General features: G+C 40.8%; 1 protein-coding gene across 11 annotated transcripts in view; it reads right to left on the bottom strand.

Annotated features, from left to right (window-relative positions):
- Nucleotides 1-21111, bottom strand: part of cadps2 (calcium dependent secretion activator 2) — a 307122-nt gene extending 286011 nt beyond the window's left edge. For 5 of the 11 annotated variants that reach the window (XM_062982339.1, XM_062982340.1, XM_062982338.1 and 2 more), the window contains exon 1: nucleotides 20647-21111. In XM_062982339.1, coding sequence (XP_062838409.1) covers nucleotides 20647-21009 — 363 coding nt within the window. In that variant the 5' untranslated portion in view covers nucleotides 21010-21111. The remainder of the gene's footprint in view (nucleotides 1-20646) is intronic. The other 6 variants (XM_008111240.3, XM_062982337.1, XM_008111245.3 and 3 more) reach the window with 2 other exon arrangements.
- Between the last annotated feature and the right edge of the window lie 210 nt (nucleotides 21112-21321).

Genomic DNA, 21321 nt, shown 5'->3' with positions numbered 1-21321 from the left:
GTTTGCTGGATTTAAACATGCTGTCTCTCAGAGGCAAAACCAGTTCAACTCAGTTGGCATTGGTGTGGCTAAAAAAGCACCATTACAGTAAAATTGTAATCAACCATTTTCAAATATCTGCTTCCACAACCAAGTTTTTAATTCTTTCCTAAAGGAAGATAGGAAAGGAACCTGTCTAATTTATTTGGGGAGGGCATTCCAGAGCCACCACTGAGAAGGCCCTTTCCGGCATTCCCACCAACCGCACTTTTGAGGGTGGTGGGACCGTGAAAAGGGCCTCCCTGGAGGAACTTAAGGCTCATAAAATCAGACTGGTTAAAACTGAAAAATAACATTTTCAAACAAGTGAACAGGAAAGTTCCATAGCTAACCATAGAAGAGCAGGTTTGCAATCCCTGTGTATTGAACCCTCAACCATGACTGCCCAGCAAACTTGGCGTGCTCCAAGTATTTATGATACCGAGAGGGAACCTCAAGTCAACAGATCTAATACTACCCTTGTAAATTCTCCAATGAGATTACAGAGCTTTGGCAAAGAGAACTATATGAATAATCTTTTGAAAATCCATATAAACCATGTTAGGCAAATCATCCATATCCACATACTTGTTGATACACTCAAATACCATATTTACTTAAATCCAATGCTCATTTTGGCTAAATTACTTCACTAAAATTAGGGCGGGTATCAGAATCATGTAAAGCAGTAATCTTAGTCCTGAGCCAAAGCAAAAGGGAAAGCTGCTTCAGAAGTGCCAGGGCTCTTTTTTAAGGGATGTCACCTCAAATTTAATTGCCATGGCTCAATGTTATGTGATTCTGGGCTTTATAATTTGGTGAGCTACTAGCATTCTTTGGCAGAGAAAGCCGAAGACCTTGTAAAACTAAATGATTTCATAGAATGAAGTTGTTTTATTTGCAATCTCTTTTAATCTCCATTAGTACTCATTTAGTTCCACTTTTATCTGTACTGTTACCCATGTCTACACAGTTCTCATTTGGGTGGGAGCATCATCCACTTTGTTTCTTTGTGAAAATTTGTGCTCCATTTTGTTTTTTGATGCATTGGTGAGACTTTCATTTGCCAAAGAAACTCTCTTTTTCGCTAACTGTATTTTGTCTTTTCTCCTTAATCATATGCTAGCCTTGAACACTGTGGTTCTTTTTTAGTCTCTGATAAACATTCTATCTGTGTTTTTTTCTTCTACCATTATAATGCTGAGGTCAGAGATTTCACTCTTTGGAATTCTCACTTTCCCTTTGCAGAAAAGGTTAAGGGACACCAAATACTTTGTGGCATTTTCAACCAAAAAGGAAAAAAAAACATTCATCCAGGTCATGGACATGCTGGGAGATGTCAATCCAGCCACCTATGTGTAAAACGCCAAAAAAACTCCAAACCCTAATACTCGATATCCACAAAAGCCAAGTTCAGATTTACCAGAAAAAGCAAGTTCAAAATTTGCTAGAAAGACAACAACAGATTCACAGCTCTGAAAATCAATTGCTGACAGCTTAGCATATTTCCCTGTAAAAATATATTTAAAAGAGAGAAGTCACCACTCTGAAACTGCTCTACAAGCAACTATTTGTTTAAGATGTGGGTCATTATGTGAAGTAGCATAATTAAAGATAACCCAAGCTCCCGAGATGCCTTATCTCTCAGTTATTAACAGACTATTGATGAGCTGAACCCATGTAAACAATTCTTGCTACTTATGTGCTGCGCTGTGAGAGAAGACATAATGCAATATCAGCGAAGAAAAATATGAAGTAATAAAGGAACGGGGAAAAAGAAAGATAACATTGTCAGGAATTAAATATCTGCAGTAGTTTGAATAATACATGGAAAATAAATCTTTATATCCCACTGAAGCAACACACACACACACACACACTCATAAATATACAGATGTGAGTGGAGAGAGATATAGTTTTCCCGTATCCTGACCATGATTTTTTCAATCTCTGCCTGCATTTCTGTTTTATATAACTGTAATAGCCATGACTTTCAAACATTGTTAGGTGTGGTCTTAGCTTTGTAAAATAATTTCATATTTACTCACCACCTTCAGTGCCTTGGGAACTATTTGAAACCTCTAGAAATCAAGTGTCCAATGCCTATTATGGTTTAGAGAGTGCTATGAACACGTAGCCCAAACCCTGCCAATATCCTCCCCAAACACTATGGCCCACTTCTCAAGGAATGTTTTCATCTAGGGACAATTTCATCCTAGATTTTAGGTGTTTCCTCCACCACAGGCAGGCATCTCAGGGTTCTCCACTGGTGTGGAATTTGCATGACCCCATCCACTGCATCTCCCTTAACTACTTTCCTTCCTACTGTTTTCAATTCTGTCTGCATAACAAACAGAGCAGAAACTAAACATACTAGAGGAGTTTGGAGGATTGACTCCGCATTATGGAAGTTGTTCGCCCTGCATCAAGTCAGCACACTGTGACCCCCTCCTGAGGGATTTATAAGAGTTGTAGTTCATCTACCCCCAGAGTGTACTATGAACCGAAGCGAGAATGAATCTGGACCAAAATTGGCACACAGACTCAACATGGTCAACTGTGAATACTGACAGGTGTTTTGGGAAGATTGCCCTGTGAATCAGGGAGTTGTAGTTCACCTTCATCCAGAGAGCACTGCAGTGAGACGATGACCACCTAACAACAGATTTGGACCAAACTTCACGCACAGACCCAAAATGGGCAATTTTGAATACTGGCAGGGCTCGGGGAGGATTGACCAACAATTCTGGGAATTGTAATTCACCCACATCAAACTGAGAATACCCAACATCCAAAAACAAACAATGCCTTTTTCAAATAACCTGGGCATTGGCAGGTCCCCAAGCTATTTTTAAATAAATAACAGAACATAGGGGAAAGTTTTGAGCCACTCTGACAACAGGTAATGTGGCCCATAAACATGTGTGAGTGAGGGGCAGCCAGGAGAATATAAAAATGTGACCCATGGAGCTACCAAAGTCACTCATTCAACTGCAAATGATCATGCTAAAATAACACCTGTAGGACTTGGTCCAGAACTGGACTCAAGCAACTGGGATGCTGGTATTTTCACCTCCTCCTTCTTGCAGCATCATCTCTAATTCCCTAAAAATACTAGAGTCAAGATTAGAAAATCCTGTGGAACAAGCATCATTGAGGTAGATAAGGGACTCCTTGAACATCTAACTGTGACACTTTTCATTCATGAAAGGCAGTTTCTGGATTCAACCTAATTTAATCTGCAGTCCACCATAACAGGCTCAGGTTCATAAGTTCTTTGTTTAGTCTGATGTTCTGTTTTTCCCTTTCCTTAGAAAAGCAAGATGGTAAACATAGTTTATAGGAAGAAGCTGAAGACCTGGCTATGCGCGCAAGTGTTTAATGAATGAACTCAGTTAGCATTGACATGGATTGGATTAAGGCTTTTGCACAAGGTCTGATGGATGATTGGCATATATATTTGGAGTTGCATTGTGTTAAATTTTTATATATTGTATTTTATTATGTTATTTAATTATTTTAACTGTTTTATTCTTATTTTATTGTATTATGATGTACTGGTAGTGATCCTACCAGTTGTGTAAGACGCCCTGAGTACCCTCGGGGAGAAGGGCAGGGTAGAAATATTGGAAATAAATAATAAATAAAATAAATAAATATTCAAAATATTTCGATACTTAGATCTCTCTAAGTATCGAAATGTAGATACAATCCACAACAAACATGTGGAGTTGCCCCCCTGTGAGACATACAACTAGCAAGGAGATGGTAACTGCTAATATTAATTTTTGAAGGCTTAATGCATATTTTATAGCCCCAAAAGTTTCAGCAGAGCAATTCTTATGACGTTGAAAAGCAACCTTTGGTACCCTGCCATGAGGCCTTTGAATTCATGTTTCAAAAATTAATGAAAGGGTTGAGGATACAGTCAGCACTAGCTGAGCATTCAACTGAGCAACAAGAAGCAAGACGGATAATTGCCATAATTTGCCTAAAGATGCCTCAAACAAAGCAAATTTTCCCTTCTCACTTTTTTTCCTCTTCTTCAGATAAAAGATACAGTAAGTCATTTGATGACTTTGGTTATAGAGGAGGTTGATAGATTCATTTTTAGTGGGAACCAGTGTAATGTAAGAAATGAGAGACAGGTTCGAAAACTCAGATGAGCTATAATCTTGTCAGATACATTTACAAAACTCTCCTGCTGGCATCAGACTTATTTACCAAGTCTGCAATATGGAGATGTTAATGCAAGCCTTTCTGATATGTTTAGGAAAGACTGAAAATCACATAGGTGAAAAGCCATGTGAATCTAATCATGCAATCAAGCCAAGATGCAAAATCTCTGTTTTTTAAAGACCTACATTCCTCTGTTGAGGCACACACAATGGCATATCCATTTACAACTCTCTTTCCACAAGTTTGAACTGGATGCAGACAATTTGTATCAGACAAAAATGTCTAGCTGTTTCTGTAGGAAAACCAATTCATGCGTTAGACAGTAACATTATTCCAGCCATTGACTGCAGAACACTTGTGGCCCATGAGGTATGTGTACAGCAAGATGTGTACACATTTGATGTACAGTAACAGATGGGAAGTCCCTGCTACAGAGGATACAGTATAAGGATTCAACTGTTTACTAAGCCTGTGCGATGAATGAAAAAAAGTGCCCTTTAGGGCAGTGGTTCTCAACCTGTGGGTTCCCAGATGTTTTGGACTTCAACTCCCAGAAATCCTAACAGCTGGTAAACTGGCTGGGATTTATGGGAGTTGTAGGCCAAAACACATGGGGACCAACAGGATGAGAACCACTGATTTAGGGGAACCAAATACAGCCCTTTTGGGGGAGTAGCAGCACTCACAACAGAAACCTGGAGCCATTTATGAGACTCTTCTGAATGTCATAGGTCAGTGTTTAGAATCTTAATTTTTTTGTGTGTGGGCACTTCTCGCATTTCTTAATATTGAGTCATATGTGTGAATCTTACAAAATAGATATGACAAACAAGGTACAAACAAAAATTTTGCACAGCCCTAGTTTACGGTACCAGATTTTGGAGGAATTCCTTTCATGAACTATATCGCATAAATTCTCCATCCAGGTTAGCAAGTGATCAAGTTGGCTCGAGGATTCTGATACAGTCCAAAAAAAAAAAGTACCATAACTTTCCATACTTTGTACTCAATCACTCCACCACACTCAGAGGCAGCATATTCCACTATATTTTATTTTAATTGTTGGGGGCTCACTCCGACACAGGCTGGCCTCGAACTCATGAGCTCTTGGTCATAGTGATTTATTGCAGCTGGCTACTAACCAGCCTGTGCCACAGCCCGGCCCTGGATATTGAACAAGCTGGCTAGGACCTATGGGAACTGGAGCACCAACCTCCAGAGTTGGACATGACTAGACTTAATGTCAAGGGAAAACTTTTACCTTTACCTTACTTGAATGCTGATTTTTAAAAATAACAACCACAATAACAACAACAATGCATTAGATGGAGGTTTAGGTAGTCTCATGTTGCATCTTTTACTAGCTTTCCAAATATTAGTTATTCTAAAGGTATCATAATGACTATGCAATTTATTTTGGGGGGGGGTTGCCTCTTCAAGTTTCATCTACACTTTTAAAGGTGCAAGGACTACTAAATATTGCTAAGGTTGCTTGGCAAACAAAAACAGATGAGGAGCATTTCATGCATAACCTCAATTTTAAAATGTATGCTTTTTAAAGGATCTTTAGGGCAGCATCATAACAATGAAAGTGCAATACAGCAAAGGATTACAGCTCTGGTGCTTTGCTTCTTCTCAAATCTACAATGGTGAGTATTAGGAATGGATTAAATATTTGATGCTTTTTCATTTCCAATTTTAAAAGCAAGATTGAAGTTTTTACAATGGTAGCTTCTGAAATACAACTGTCAGATTGTTCTCTAACAGAGGAACTCCCAATCCTCAAACACTTTCCATTTGGTCCACAAAGGGGCCAGTAATGCCCCTCATCCCTAAATACATCTATAAGCCCCAAGAGAATGATGAGAGGCACCAGAAAAGGATATTCTCTGTATAGAAAGAGGCATAGAATTCTGTAAGTGAAAATGAGCATCAGAGGAGGAACTGAGGCAGATGATGTCAGGGGGAGGGCTCAAGGTAAAACTCACTCTCTGACACTATTCAATCCTTTCTCCTACAAAACTCTTGAATCTCCAATGAATGTGTCATTTTTCTTCATCTCATGCATTTCATAGGGTTTTCTTAGGCAGGATGTGGATTTGCTTAAGAAATATAGCTTACGGTATCTGGAATTCATTGGCAGTCACCTATCCAAGAACTAACCTGAGCCGATATTGCTTAGCTTCCGAGATTAGACAGGATTTGGTATCTTTTAGGATATTTAGGTCTCCTGTACTCTCCTAGCATCTTACACTATCTTATTATCCATAGCAATTCTCCCATATTGTTCCTGTGTCTCAAAAAAAAATAGGAATCTCAAGTTTTTACCATTGCCATCACCATTATTTTCTTGTTACATCCCTGTTTTTTCTTAATACCTTACTTCAAGCCAGTTTACTAAAGTTAAATGAATACAATAAAGCTAAAACATACAAAATGTTAACAATAAAGTATTAATACACTAAACTATCAATTACATTAAAAACAATTTCAAACAAACAATAAAAACTATGAAAGTCGGTTTTAAAACAGTACAATCAAATCCACAGCACCTCTTTAAAAACCTTAGCTTTAAAAACATTTAATTTTCAATAGAATCATAGAATCGTAGAGTTGGAAGAGACCTCACAGGCCATCCAGTCCAACCCCCTGCAAGAAGCAGGAAAATCTCATTCAAAGCACCCCCCAACAGATGGCCATCCAGCCTCTGCTTAAAAGCCTCCAAAGAAGGAATAAAAATAAAGAAAATAAAAATAAAATAAATAAAAAGTATTTACTTGCCAATGGAAGGATACCAAGACCAGGGCCCCTGTAGCCTTCCAAGCTCCCATTACTGAGAGACACACACCAAACAAGTTGTCATTTGGAAGTTATGAGAGTTCTGGCATAATGCAGAAGCCAAAAAGTTGCATTTGTCCTCATTTTGCTTGGATTTTGGACCATGGTGGTAGGGGAAAACAATGATCCAAAAACTGGCTTGATTTCATAAAATCTGATTAACAAGGCTAGCAAAAAATTGAGATTAGGGTTGCATGTGGCCAGTTGTTGCACAACTATAACATTAGTTACTAAAATGGAAAAACAGTTTTATGCACAGAAACCTTCAAGTTGTGTTATTCAGAACTGAAGACGGCACCCACACTATTTGAATGGAAACACAATCATCAGAATACTTCATGATGCACACCTATATCATGGGAGAGATCTGGCTGCTACATGCCTGTTAGAGAAATCTACAGAACAGTTGGCATAGCAGAGGTATGCCTCACAAATTAGGATGAATACCAATGCTTCAATTCTTTTATATATCAGATTGGTAATTCATAAAAAAAATCAGTCCCCAATCATTTTAATTAGTCATAACATAACTCTGCTCAACAACAAAAAGAAGAGAAAATGGACCTAACAGCATAGCATTCAATAGTTTGTCACGACACATAAATTTTGACATTAATTTGTCTATATTGTGTTTGCATTCACTGCTTTTCAAAGAAAACTGGAAGTCAACAGAAAGCAGTAGTTAAACCAGTCAGAACACAAATTATTTAAACTGTAGGGAACCATTAATACTCATTGACAACTGCTATTTCAAAATGAATTTTCCATGTATTAAAACAACTTTCTTGATGATGGTAACTAGTACTGACCTCATTTTGCATCTGATGGGAGGAAATTGGATAAATGCTCATCACATCTAGAAACAATTACACTACATTAGTGAAACCTGACTCATAAAATTAAATGTTTCAGTCCCATGGTAGGGATTTCATGAGCTTTTCAAAAGACAAACACAACAAAGATGTGTTTTTATGGCATACAAGGTTTTTACATTTAAATACATGGCTTCCATTTCATTCTGTAATGAATATTCCACAGGAAACAATTACTTGTACCACATAAGAAAGACACTTAACAAGATGAGGAAGCAAGGCATGGCAAAAGGGATGATTAGGCTGCCAAGCAGTGAACATAAACTGAGGGTTGTTGTGAGTTTTCCGGGCTGTATAGCTATGTTCCAGAAGCATTCTTTCCTAACGTTTTGCCCACATATATGGCAGGCATCCTCAGAGGTTGTGAGGTATATTGAAAAAACTAAGCAAGGAAGGTTTATATGTCTGTGGAAGGTCCAGGGTAGGAGAAAGAACGGCAGGAGAAAATGCTTCTGGAACATGGCCATACAGCCTGGAAAACTCACAACAGCCCTGTGATTCCAGCTATGAAAGCCTTCAACAACACATTGAACATAAACTGAGCTTTGCCTAGCTGTTACCCTTACCCATCCATCCCCTAAATTATCCACACATCACAATGGAATCGGAGACTTCAATTACTTTACACCAGGTGCAAAAAGCCCAAGCCCTGCATTTTTCATGCTCTCTGACAAACAGTGGGCACAACAGAAGATTGAGAATAGTATATCATGTCAAACCAGCCTCCAGCCTAGTAACTGCCAAACTTGGGTTCCCAAGTTCCCAAACACTCCAAAGTTCCAGCCAATATAGCCAGTCCAGGATTCTTGGACTGTGAAATCTGACAACATCTGGAGACCCAAATTTGAGGACCACTACTTTAGTGCTACAGGGGAATTTGTCCCATTTATTAAAAACTGTAAAGTGTGTGTCAAGGACAGAACGCCACCAGATAAGATTCAACAAAGTTTATTGGAGTTACAGAACCAAAAACGCCCGTAAAAGACAAGGGCTAGGCAAACATTGGCCTTTGAAGTGAAAAGATACTAAAAAACATTCAAAAGATAAACCGGATTAAACTGGAGTTTAATCCGGGTTAAACCAAAAATGCTTACTTCAGCCTGGGACTTTAAACAAACGAAAGCTGGTGAACAAAGGTTCAAAGAAACACAAATAACTGGCAGCAGATACTTCTCTGCTACCAAAAGCTGTGATTGAGTAACTAAGAAGTTACTCCTCCACGCAGCAAACAATCTCTGGGTTCAAACACATCAATCAGGGGCAGCAGCGGTCAGCGAGGTCCCAATCCGGTCCGAAGGTCGACAGCCAGGTACAGACGTTTGTAGTTCACCAGTTCCAACGATAGCCACAGGAAGGATAGTCCGAGGTCGTAGTCAGTCAGTCAGTCAGTCAGTCCAGAGTAAACAATTGGCGTCCGTCAAGAAGACGACGGAGGTCCAAGGTATTCAGCAAACGAAACACACCCGTCTTCAGGAAATTCCCAGCAAGAGCCCAAGCGTTCATCCAGATTACCTTGCCCAACGCAATTAGCCCTAGATTCTAAACCCCATTTTATGCCAGTTTACAACTCCTCATCGCTATCAGCTGTTACCCTAATTCCAGGTGCCTCATCATCATCCTCCTCATCAGAGCTGAAACACCTTTGACTACGCCCCACAGCATCCCCAGCTGTGGATCCCGTTCCATCCCTCCAGCTTGTCCACGGGTCTAATCCTGAAGGTCCCCAATCGCCTTCCATACTATCATTGCCGGTGGCACCCAAATCCTCCCTCACACGAGTCCATTCCATGTCATCCTCCTCTGAGCTAACCATCTCTTCCTCCATTCTCTCAGTAAAACCCTCAAAGGAGTCCTCATCAGATGGTTCTGCAAATAAGTCCCGCAGCCGCTTCCTTTCTCGCTCCTCGAGAGTGTCTGACTCCCGAGGAGTCTTACGACCACGTCTCCCAGAATCAGAGCCATAAGGCTCAACCATAACAGTGTGTATGTGTGGGGCGGGGGGGGGGGGGGGGGGAGGAAGAGAAGTGGGAGAAATGGTCCATGCTTGCAGGAGTTCAAATATCAATATCTTGGAAAGAAGGACCAAAGCCTCCGTACAACTGTGACACCACCACAATGATTGGGAATCCTGTTTCAATCCTATTTTTATCTCTATTCCAAATTAAACAGAATGTCTAGTCAGAAATGCACAGCATCCATATCCTTCTCAAACTGTAGAGATTAGGACCATTGGCCCATGTCTGCAGTCAGCATAAGTGTATATATGTGTATCAGACGCACCACATGTCTAATGGGGATGACACTTGCTGGAGACTTTTGAAGTAAGGCTCTCAAATACAAGATGTATAACACTCATACACTTTGTTTACAAAGTGGAGGTTTTTCTTCTATTGTGACACCGAATTAAGAAGCAGCAGGGTGCATGTGAATGTTGTATATACACCAATTCAAATCGCTACAACTCAGGTGAAGAAACAAAAAATGTTCAAAAGGTTGCACTTTAGAGCCTATTGTTATCATCAAAGAGTAAAAAAGATTGCATATTGTTTCTTAGTGCTCGGCTATTTGGCCTGGCCTTGCACCATCCTCCAAAAGGCAAAGGGAGGAAAATGAACCACAACAATTGCATGCAGTTGCCAGGGTGCCTGATTTTTGAAAAAAAAAATTGAAAAAAATATATAAATATACTTTGGAGGTAGTGTATAAGAAAGGCATGTTCCCCCCTTCCCAGATGTTTTAGGCCCAGGAAAAGTCTTTTATTTTTAACAACAAATGAAACAAAAGTTGACTTAGAGATTAATTACTCTTGGAAAGATGAAAAGAGATGGTAAAATTTACCTATGCCCATTAGAAAGCATTGTGGGGCATTTGGGTGTCTTTTTTTATTATTATCTTAAGGTAATGCAGTGGGGTATTCCCTAGGAAGCCAAAACAGCTCTTCATCCTCTACAATTGTCCATCTTTGCCTAAAAATCTCCACAAGCCTTTTGACATGTAAAAGGGAACTTTCTGGATTTCCAAATGTAAAATACCATGTAGGGAGCCATATGGAATTTAATACAAGTAGCCTTGGGACAAAGTTATGGGGGCTGTTTGTGCATCATGTAGTACTGCATACTTTACTACATAGCTATCAAATCTACAGCCCTCCTGAGGTTATTGAACTGCAGCTCCTATGATTCCCTCATTATAGGTTATGCCTGCTAGAGTTTGGTGTGAGTTGCAGTTGAACAGTACCTCGGAGGTGTGGGGTGCTTTCATGATCTCTAATTTTGCTTGAAGTTTATCTTTTGCCACAAAAAAGGCTTTTTCATATATATTTTTTGCCATGGTGCTTTTGGTGTTCTGCTATCTAGAAATGAGAAGGAAGCAATCCACCATGAGCAAGATCTTGCTTAGCTTTAGACACGGGGCCCTGATGATACTGAAATATTTTCCTATTGCTTGAAGATAGACAGTTCTAAGTGCTTTGTCATTTTGTATCACCCTATTTCCTTTTTTTGTTGTGCCAGGAGTTACTAAAAGCAAACATAATGTTGCCAAGTTGGATACTGTATAGTGTTTGCTGACCTACTGGTATGTTCTACCGGTATGTACTCTTAAACTTTCTCTTGTAAACAATATGTTACTCTTATGTTGTTAACATAAAAGTGTTATGGTTTACGATAGTAACACTGTTTGCACTGTGGATTACTATGTTTTTGTGGAAATATACTGTGGTTTGCCATCAAATCGGTTTTGTCTGGGGCAGTCATATGAAGGGAGAGAAATCTATGAGCTGTGGTCATTGACAGCTCTGCCTGGATCTTGCAGATTCCAGGCAGCCATGACAATGTAGCTTTCCTCTTTTGTTACCACCCTCAATCTTATCAAACATTGTCATTTTCAGTAAATCACCTTTTCTTATAATATGATATGTCCAGGTATGTGGACATAATTATGTCCAAAGTCAAGTTAGTAATTTTGTCTTTAAGTATGAGTTTAGCTTTGCTCTAGGGCACAATTATTTGCCCCTTTGGTGATCATTAGTGTCCACAGAACTCTCTTAGCACACCACATGTCAAATTTTTTATATAATGTATAGCTTGCTATCTTCCCAGAATGCATTCCAAGGAGACTTACATTATAAGTTAAAAACAAATACAACTAAAGCAATGTATAAATTAGATAATACTATTAAAATGTTCTTAGAATAATAAAAATATCTTTCCTTGCCACTGAAAAGATGAGTTGATTTTCTTCCTGCCAACTTCCTTCACTGTCCAGATTTCATAACCATACAGAGAAACTGCAAATATTATGGGATGAAAAAAATATGACTTGGTTGGGTAGAAAATGCAGGATACAAGTATGATAACACTTATGCTGGCTGCTCATGGGTTAACCTGTAAATTCTGCTTTGGGGATTCATATACCACCACATCGTAGAATACTGATCTGTCACAAAATAAAGCCAGGCCCAAAACAAGCAGCACAACAGAATGAGACTTAAAAGTACAGCCCTTTGTCAAGTGGTAGCCAGTGGCTCCTATCTTAGGAAGTGTAAATCTGTGCCAACTTCCAGACTTAACTTTAAATGAGGTACCCTGGCCGTTGACTGATTTTGGAAATGGGGTTCAGCACATTGGATAGTGCCTTTATTATTTGGGTTGAAATCCTGTGCAGATTTTTTACTCCATGAACAAAGAAGTCACCAGCTTTCATTGACATTTACATTTGCTTTTTCTCTTCAAATGAACTATGTGGATCCACATGGAACACATACCTCAGAAGTCTATATAGATCATACACATATGTAAATTAATGAATGCACATAAAGATGTAGTAAGCACAGGTTAACTGTGTGTAACTCTAGAAATGCAATTGCATGCATGACGCCTGAAGTTAAATCCATTTCCGAAGGAGTACAGAAGTTGCTATATGAGATTTTGGGATAACTGTGACTCAGCTTTAAGGAAAAGAGCAAAAAAAAAAAAAACAGAAGAAAGAGAAAGTGGAAATATCACCTTCTCTTACTCCAGTTTCTCTCTCAAAATAAAAAAGAATGAAAATAAAAACAATCAAACTGGCACACTGCAACCAAATCTAGCTTAGAATTGGAATCAACTTCCAGAGATCTGGAATCTGCATTCAGTGCCAATACATGTGACATTTGGTTCTTTTCTCATTACTATTGTGTTACAGGGTGGAGTTCCAGCAAAACCATAAAGATAAGAGCAACCTATCCAATTTTTAAAAATCAGGTCATTTCTATTACTCCAGTAGCATTCACAAGTTCTGTACAACAGCTTTGCAACATGAGCCAACATTTCTTGATATAAACCATTTTAAAAATGTGATTATTGTTCTCCATTATATGCTTTAAGTAGTTTTTTTTTTACCATAAATCACAGCAAATGTTTTGCCACAGAAGAGCATGGATTTAAAAACGTCCTCTCCAGCAAGCTTCTATAATAAGTTCTGGGAACATCAACAAGCATTCTAAGCACTGAAGGAGATGAATATTTCTATAGAATTGATATTACAACTTTCAAGGAAAAATGAAAGTCCAGTATGATTGACATGGAAGGGGAAAGTTTGACTGGGAGCAGACAGACAGGAGATACTTTATGCTTTTGACAAATAACAAAAAATGATACTTAAAGAGGTCAGGTCTGATGTACACACTTTCTGGTTCAAACAACTCCATATGCTCCAAAATTTTACTGAAAATCTTTAAGAATCAACATCTGTGCCCACTCAGTATAGATTATGGTGTATGCACAGTGATATACTCATGCCACCAGTCACCAACATACACACCATTTACACATATTCCTGTTTTGAAGAATGTGCACACCAGCATGCTGAATTAGTATGTAATGGGTTTATCACTGTTTTCAACACCATCCAAAGTACTACCAAATACAAAATGGCTATCACCAAGTTTATTAAAAGCTGCTGAAAAAAAGACAGGTAACACTGGAATTGTGACAAACAACAGGAAATACTGGAAGAACTAAGGACAAAATTCACTTTCAGCAATGTACAAATAGCAAAGCACTTTCAAAGGTACAAAACCGAACAATCAGTACACAGAAAGAGCTGTTAACTATTGATACTGATACAAAATAGAAAGGGGAGAGATTGGGCTCATGGTAAAGCAGAGGACTGGGCTCTACAACATGATTATGAAGATCTGCAATTCTCTTGTTCTCTACATAGTTTTATTAATACATTCTTTGATCATGCAAGTAGCAGACGATCAGAATATACAGGAGGAAAGTTCAGAAGACACATCTGTATGACCCCTATACATGATCCACAAGATGCAGATCCCTTGCTACCACATTGTACAGGTTGTCTACCCATTTGTCCTCCAGATATATTGGAGAGGGAAATGGACAATCCTGTCAAATGCTTTCATACATGATTGATGGAATGTCTGAAGAGATCTGATCTTTGATCTAGCCTATGCTTTTTGAAGATATAAAGTACATGAAGACCAAGTTTTAAGAATGCTCCAGGTCTATTCTAAGCACTCAGCAGCAGAATTCTCACATGTATATCATTTTTAATCCAAGAACTAAATGTAGGTACATGAATAATCCTAAGGTCTCAACCTAGAGAATTACAGAAAGAAGACGAAAGAGACAAGAAAAAGCTGAATACTTGTTCCATGTACCCCCCCCCCCACCAAAAAAAAATCCTCACTCACAGAAATTGGCAAGATAAAAGTTTGAAGGATTCAAATATAGAGTTTTATCACACAAGAACTTTCTATGTGAGTTTTTTGTCTGGAATTGGCTGAAATTGGCTGAAAGCACCTAAAACTGAATTGTCACTATAGGAAGCTTTTTACAATGCAGATATATGAAGCCATTGCATTACTAGAATCTCCCCAGATGTGAAATATTTTTTAAAGTGTAAGGATCATTTCCTATTGCTACCAGCACATGAGCTGCCCAATATAAAGTGAAATCAACATGATAGACTTACAAAACGATGAGGGGATTAAACACTGAAAATGATTTATACTTAATTTTCAACTTTAAATTTTCAAAGCCCAATCTGAATACTGTACTGTTGTTTTTTAAAAAGGTAACTCATATAGTTGCCAATCTTGTTATAAAGGGAAGCAAATCTTCCTTGTACTTTTCAAAAGGAAATACAGGTTTTTCAAGAGTTCTTATTTGAAGAATCAACTGGTTTCTTTGCAGATAACATAGGAATACTGTGCATACTACACAATAAAAACACTGATTGTGACTAACATATAAGAATTTAAGGAATACAAGAGCATTCACTGTACTCTAGATAACCTACATGTTCAGCAGATACTATTTACATATTGAAAAAAACTACACATCAACCAATCCCAAAAAAGTTTTCAAAAGTGAAGTATAATTGCAAGCAGTTTCACTGGACTCATTTAACATTATTGCCTGAACAAAAACCAAAGGTTTTAGTTACTATCACATATTTTGAAAAGAAGCCACTGAGAGGCAACAACTGCAATTTCAGTCAGCAAAACATTGCAATTTATACTAGAAAACAGGAAGATTTTAAACAGACTAAAATCACAGGTATCAGTACTAGCAATTAAGCAAGATTAATGACCACAAGTATGAGTTACTGTTGCCGACACAATCCCACTGCAAGATAGAAATTAATGTGTTCATGCCAAATGTAGATGCCTAAAGCAAATTAAACACAAATCCATTAATTACTGCACACAGGAGCCGTCACTTCTAAATAATGACTACAGGGTTTTGTTTTGTTTTTAGTTTGAGGTAAGATGTCAAATGTTTTTCATCTGACACCCATCACTTAGGTGGATCTCCAGAGTCTAATTTTATTACAATTTTTAATAACTTCATCAAAAAAACATTCTTAGCTGATCGTACACTGTTCTCATTCCTTCCATCGGTTTATTCCCTCCCTGAACAGATACAATATTTGTAAACCTAGAATGAAGTAAAGACTTCTTCCAAAATGATGTTTTTTTCTCCAGGAGTATGCTTCCTAGAACATGGACAGGGAGCTGTGGAAGGCTCCAGGGAGACTTTGAAAGGCTGAACTTGCTCCAGCAAAAAAGAAAAGAAAAGAAAAAGAATGTCTCCAAGCCTCTCTGGGGAGTATAGACATATGGGGCATTTTCACCATATTTTGGTTTTCAGTAAAGTCCTCTCCAGGGCATAAATTGACACAGGAGCTCTGGAAATACAACCCATACCCTCTAATGGACATTTTGGAGCACTGGGGGGGGGGGGGGTGTGTGATTATTGTTTTTGATCCCTGGGGGCCTCCACGTGCTCCTAAAGTGCAGCTGGGAGCATCCCTTTTTTGCTGTGTGTGTGTGTGAGAGAGTGCATATGCACACACAGATCAATGTATCTATTTCACCCTGAGAGTCACAAAAATGTCCCTAGAGTCCACATATTCACCACAGTTCTAGATGATGGCCACTCCTGTTCTAGAATATGGTGGATGTCACATGGGAAAAGGCTATTATACAAAAATGGAAAATGCTTGCGAACTTTTCACGATTGCTCTATTAACAAAAGCTGTCAAGAATCCTGGCATAGTAAACTGCCTTTCTTCAAGGCATAACCTTGGTCCATCTAGTGTAGGATTGCCCACACTGACTGGCAATGATTTACAAGATTTGGGAATAGTCTTTGCCAGCCTTACCTGCAAATGTCAGGGACTGAATATATGGCATACGTATGCCAAGTACAGACTTTCCAAGTGAACTATCAGCCTTCCATTGCATCGTGCTAGCAGATCTTTCCAGAGGGTGTTTTGGATATAATTTTCCTCAAATTTATCCTACAATTTTCGGATATTCATGCCTCCATGCTTTACTTGGATTCAGCCCTTTAAAAATTATTGGGATCCAGCTCAAAAAGCCAATGGACAAAACAATCTGATGAAATTAGGCTTGATGAAAAGGAGATGAAAAAAGTGTATATATTAGGAATATATGATTAGCGGTTTTATCCATGTGGTACATTATTCAAAACCTTGAAAGAATGCATCACATCTTGCTCAGAGATATGATGAAATTACAGATCATTCATCACTTTGTATAAAAAGATGTGAAGAGACTATTCTGACCTCTTAAACTAACAGTGGCTAAGCCTGATACAATTTTACTCCCTTTTATTAGAATGTCAATAGCTTCCTTTTGTTGGCTGATGGTCTCTTAAGACACAGTTTTTACTGGGGACTGAAACAAAATGGATGTTTGCTGTCAGAAGCAATCTTGGCACTATGATTATTTCCTCTCCCTAGACCTGCTTTCAGCCACCTGCCTTCCAAAGGAAACCATATATCACTTTCAGTGCCAAGGGAGTAGTTTAAGTCAGAGAAAAACAATGCTGTCCTCTGGATTTGGGAAAGCTGGTATATTGCCATGTTGCTGTCAAGTGACTTGAGCAGTTGCAACTTTCAGGCACTGATAAAATAAAGGAAAACTAACTGTATAACTCTTAGATAGCACTATTATTCCCCAATCACTTGATAGTAAGACCTATTGAATTCAGGTCCAACTTCTAAAATATGTCCTTCTCATACCTAATACTCAGACCTTTTGTTATGGGATCGTGATCTCTTAGGTTACAATGTTACCTGAGTAATCCCTTCTGACCCCAATTATATATGGCAGAGTAGACATACTGTACACTGGCCCAAACCAAGTGATAATAGCAATACACAAATTTTGCAGGTATGGAAAACAATTTCAAGCCCCCTGGGGTCGCTGGCAAAAATGGCAGCAATAAAACCAGAACTGACCAATGTTTTAAAAATGAATGTGCTTATGGATAATACTAGAGACCATTTAATGGTGAATCACTGCTCAGAGGCTTCTTAGATTGGGATTGCACCCTTCCTTGCAGAAAAGAGATAGTCCAGAGAAATCAGGATCTCATAAGGAGATGCAAAAACAGCCTTAAGGGTCTGAAGGTGGCCCCACACCTATACTTTGCCCCCTGTTGCCCTATAGCAAGTTCTAGTTTGGTGCTGTTATTATTTTTTATGACCATGTGATATAAAGTATCAGGGTTGACCTCAGGGTTTACTCTGGAGAATATTGCTTTCCAGATGTGGGGTGTATCCATGCTGAACAATTATAGCAGTCTGATACCACTTTAATTGCTGAGAGTCTATCCCATATAATCTTGGTTGTTATAGTTTGGTGAAAGGTTTGAGACTTCTCTGCCAGAAAGCTGTACAGCTGCAGTATAGAGGAATAGACTAGAGCTCTCTAGCAGAGAATTTAACTGAAGTAGGTTGCTGTGAGTGTTCCAGACTGTATGGCCATGTTCCAGAAGCATTCTCTCCTCACATTTCACCCACATCTATGGCAGGCATCCTCAGAGGTTGTGAGGTCTATTGGAAACCAGGCAAGTGAGGTTTATATACCTGTGGAAGGTCCAGGGTGGGAGAAAGAACACTAGTCTGCTGGAGGAAAGTGTGAATGTTACAATTAATCACCTTGATTAGCACTGAAAGGCCTTGCAGCTTCAAAGCCTGGCTGATTCCTGCCTGGGTGGATCCTTTGTTTCCTCACATCCTCTGAGGATGCCTGCTATAGACTCACAACCATATACCTCACAACTTCTGAGGATGCCTGCCATAGATGTGGGTGAAACATCAGGAGAGAATGCTTCTGAAACATGGCCATACAGCCTGGAAAAATCACAGCAACCCAGTGATTCCAGCCATGAAAGCCTTCAACAACACATTAATTGAAGTATCTTTCCAAACTACAAATCCCAGATTGCATGGAAAGGATTGGTGGCAATGAACCTGCAAACTGCATGGTGGATACTTTCCAGGCAATCGGATCTGAATGTATTCCTGAGCAGACACAGCTCGGACTGCCTGGAGAGCAAAGGCAAAATCCTCAGACTGTAGTGTAACTGAAGCCACCCGTTCCTCATTGATAGGTTATTTTGCCCACCAACCAAAGAGAGGCAGGCAGCCTTTGGCTCGCCTTTCTCAACCTGTTGCCAGAGAAAGACAGACGGAGGAAGCGAAGAGATGGAGACACTGGGAATTGACTTCCTTCCTTCCGCACTGCGTGGTGTGTGACCCACTGACACAAAACAGATTGTCTGGAAACCGCCTGGAAGACTCTGTGGAGGAATTGAGTGAAGGGAGTGGAGGGATAGAGAGAAGGAAGTAGAAAGGAAGGGAGGGAAGGCACAAAGTAGAAAGGGAGGGAAGGGAGAGAGGGAAGAAAAGAGAGAACTAGAGAGGGAGGGAATGACAGAAGCCAGGTCTTAAGATTTAGCAAAAATCTTCAGACCTGGCTATTTAAGCAAGCCTTTGGGGATTAATATGACCCATAAGTATGAAGGATCCTGTATAAGAACGCAACAAAAGCAATTGTTTCATGTTTATAAAGCTCTGCTGGTGCTAGACCTTTGACATGTTTTAATCATCTGAAGGATTATTTATAATTGATATGTTTATGTTTTTACAGTTTTATAATATTGTGTTTTACTATTATTGTCTGAACCTGGCATTGAATTACTGCCATAGTTTGTAAGCTGCCCTAAGTCCCCCTTCGGGAGTACAGTAAATAAATAAATAATAGAGAGGGAAGGAAGGACCGAAGTAGAAAGGGAGGGAGGAAAGGAAAGAGAGAGGGAAAGAGGGGCAGAATGAATGGGAAAGAAGGGATGAAAGAGGGAGTGCAAGAAGGAAGGAAGTTAAGAAAGAAGGAAGGCAAGGAAGAAAGAGGGAGGGAGGAAGAAAAGAAGGAGGGAAAGAAGGAAAAAGGATGGAAAGAGGGAGGAGGAGGGAGGGAAGGAAGGAATGAAAGGGAAGGAAGTGAGGGAGGGCAGAAGGGGTGCAAGAAAGAAGGTAGCAAGGAAGTTAGGAAAGAAGGAAGTCAAGAAAAAAGGGGGAGGGAGGAAATGAACGAAGTAGAAAAGGAGGGAAAGAGGGAGGGAAGGAAGAGAAGGAAAGAGAGAGGGAATGAATAGGAAAGAAGGGAGGAAAGAGGGAGTGCAGGAAGGAGGTTAGGAAAGAACGAAGGCAAGGAAGGAGGAGGGAGGGAGTGAAGGAAGTGAGGGAGGACAAGGAGTGCAAGAAATAAGGTAACAAGGAAGTTAGGAATGAAGGAAGGCAAGAAAGAAAGAAGGAGGGAGGGGAAGAAGGGAGGAAGAAAAGAAAAAGGAAAGAGAAGGGAAGGAAGAAATGAAAGGGAAGGAATTGGGGGAGGAGAGAAGGAGTGCAAGAAAGAACATAGCAAGGAAGTTGGGAAAGGAAGGCGAGAGAGAGAGAGAGGGAGGGAAGAAAGGAAAGAAAAGGAAGGAAGCGAGGGAGGACAGAAGGAGAGCAAGGAAGAAGGTAGGGAGGAAGTTAGGAAAGATGGGAGGCAAGAAAGAGGGAAGGAGGAGAGGGAGGAAGCAAAGGAGGAGGGAAAGAGGAAAAGGCGAGGGAAGGAAGGAAGGGGGAATGAAAGGGAAGGAAGCGAGGGAGGACAGTAGGGCAAAAAAGAAGGTAGCAAGGAAGTTAGGAAAGAAGGGAAGCAAGAAAGTGGGAGGAAGGGAGGGGAAGAAGGGTGGAAGGAGGGAAAGAAAGAAAAAGGTAAGGAAAGAGAGGGGGGGGAGAGAGGGAGGCGTGCTGAGTGAGGCTGTGCCCAAGTTCCCTGCTCTGGCCGGTGCCGCGGGGCTGAGTCCGGGGCCGGGCCAAACTCCGGCGGCTGCCCTTGGGCGAAACCCCCGCTCGCTCGCTGGCTCACCTTCTGCTGCCGGCGGGCCATGTCGGTGGGCTGCTTGGCGTTGAAGGGGTGGGCGATGCAGCGGGCGATGAAGGCGTAGAGCTGGAGCCGGAGCCGCTTCTCCCGCTCCTCCCTCTGGAGCCGCTCCTGCTCCTCCCGGCCGTCGCTCCGCGCCGAGGGGCTGGGGCTGGCCGGCCGCGCCGCGGGCGAAGAGGACGAGGAGGCGCTCCCGACGCCTCCTTCGCCGCTTCCTCCTCCTCCTCCGCTCCTCTCGGCGGGGGGCGGGAGGGTTCTCTGGGCGCCGACGCTGGGCAGCGCCTCCCGCCGCTCTTCTTCCTCGGGCAGCGCTTCGGACTCTTCCTCGCTGGAGGACGGGTCGAGCATGGTGCCTCTGCGCCGCGCGTTCCTTTCCGGACACGTCGAGCTTCCTTCCCCGACCAAACCAGGCTGGCGACGGGAGCCGCCGAAAGAGGAAGGCGGAGTTTGGGGAAGGGGGTCGAGCTTGGCCGGCGGGGCGGGGCGGGGCGGGGCGGGCGGGAGGCGTCGGGGTCGGCCCGTCCCTGCCTCTCCGTCTCCCGCAGAGCCGAGACAGGAAGGGAAGAAGGGGGCGGGGCTCCGCCTAGCGAAAGAGCGCGCGGCCGACCTGCCTCAGCCTGCCTGCCACTCACAGGTGGGAAACCTGTGGCGCCACAACAA

This window comes from Anolis carolinensis, chromosome 5, assembly GCF_035594765.1.
Source record: "Anolis carolinensis isolate JA03-04 chromosome 5, rAnoCar3.1.pri, whole genome shotgun sequence".
NCBI lineage: Eukaryota > Metazoa > Chordata > Lepidosauria > Squamata > Dactyloidae > Anolis > Anolis carolinensis.
This window is presented reverse-complemented; position numbering and strand designations above follow the sequence as displayed.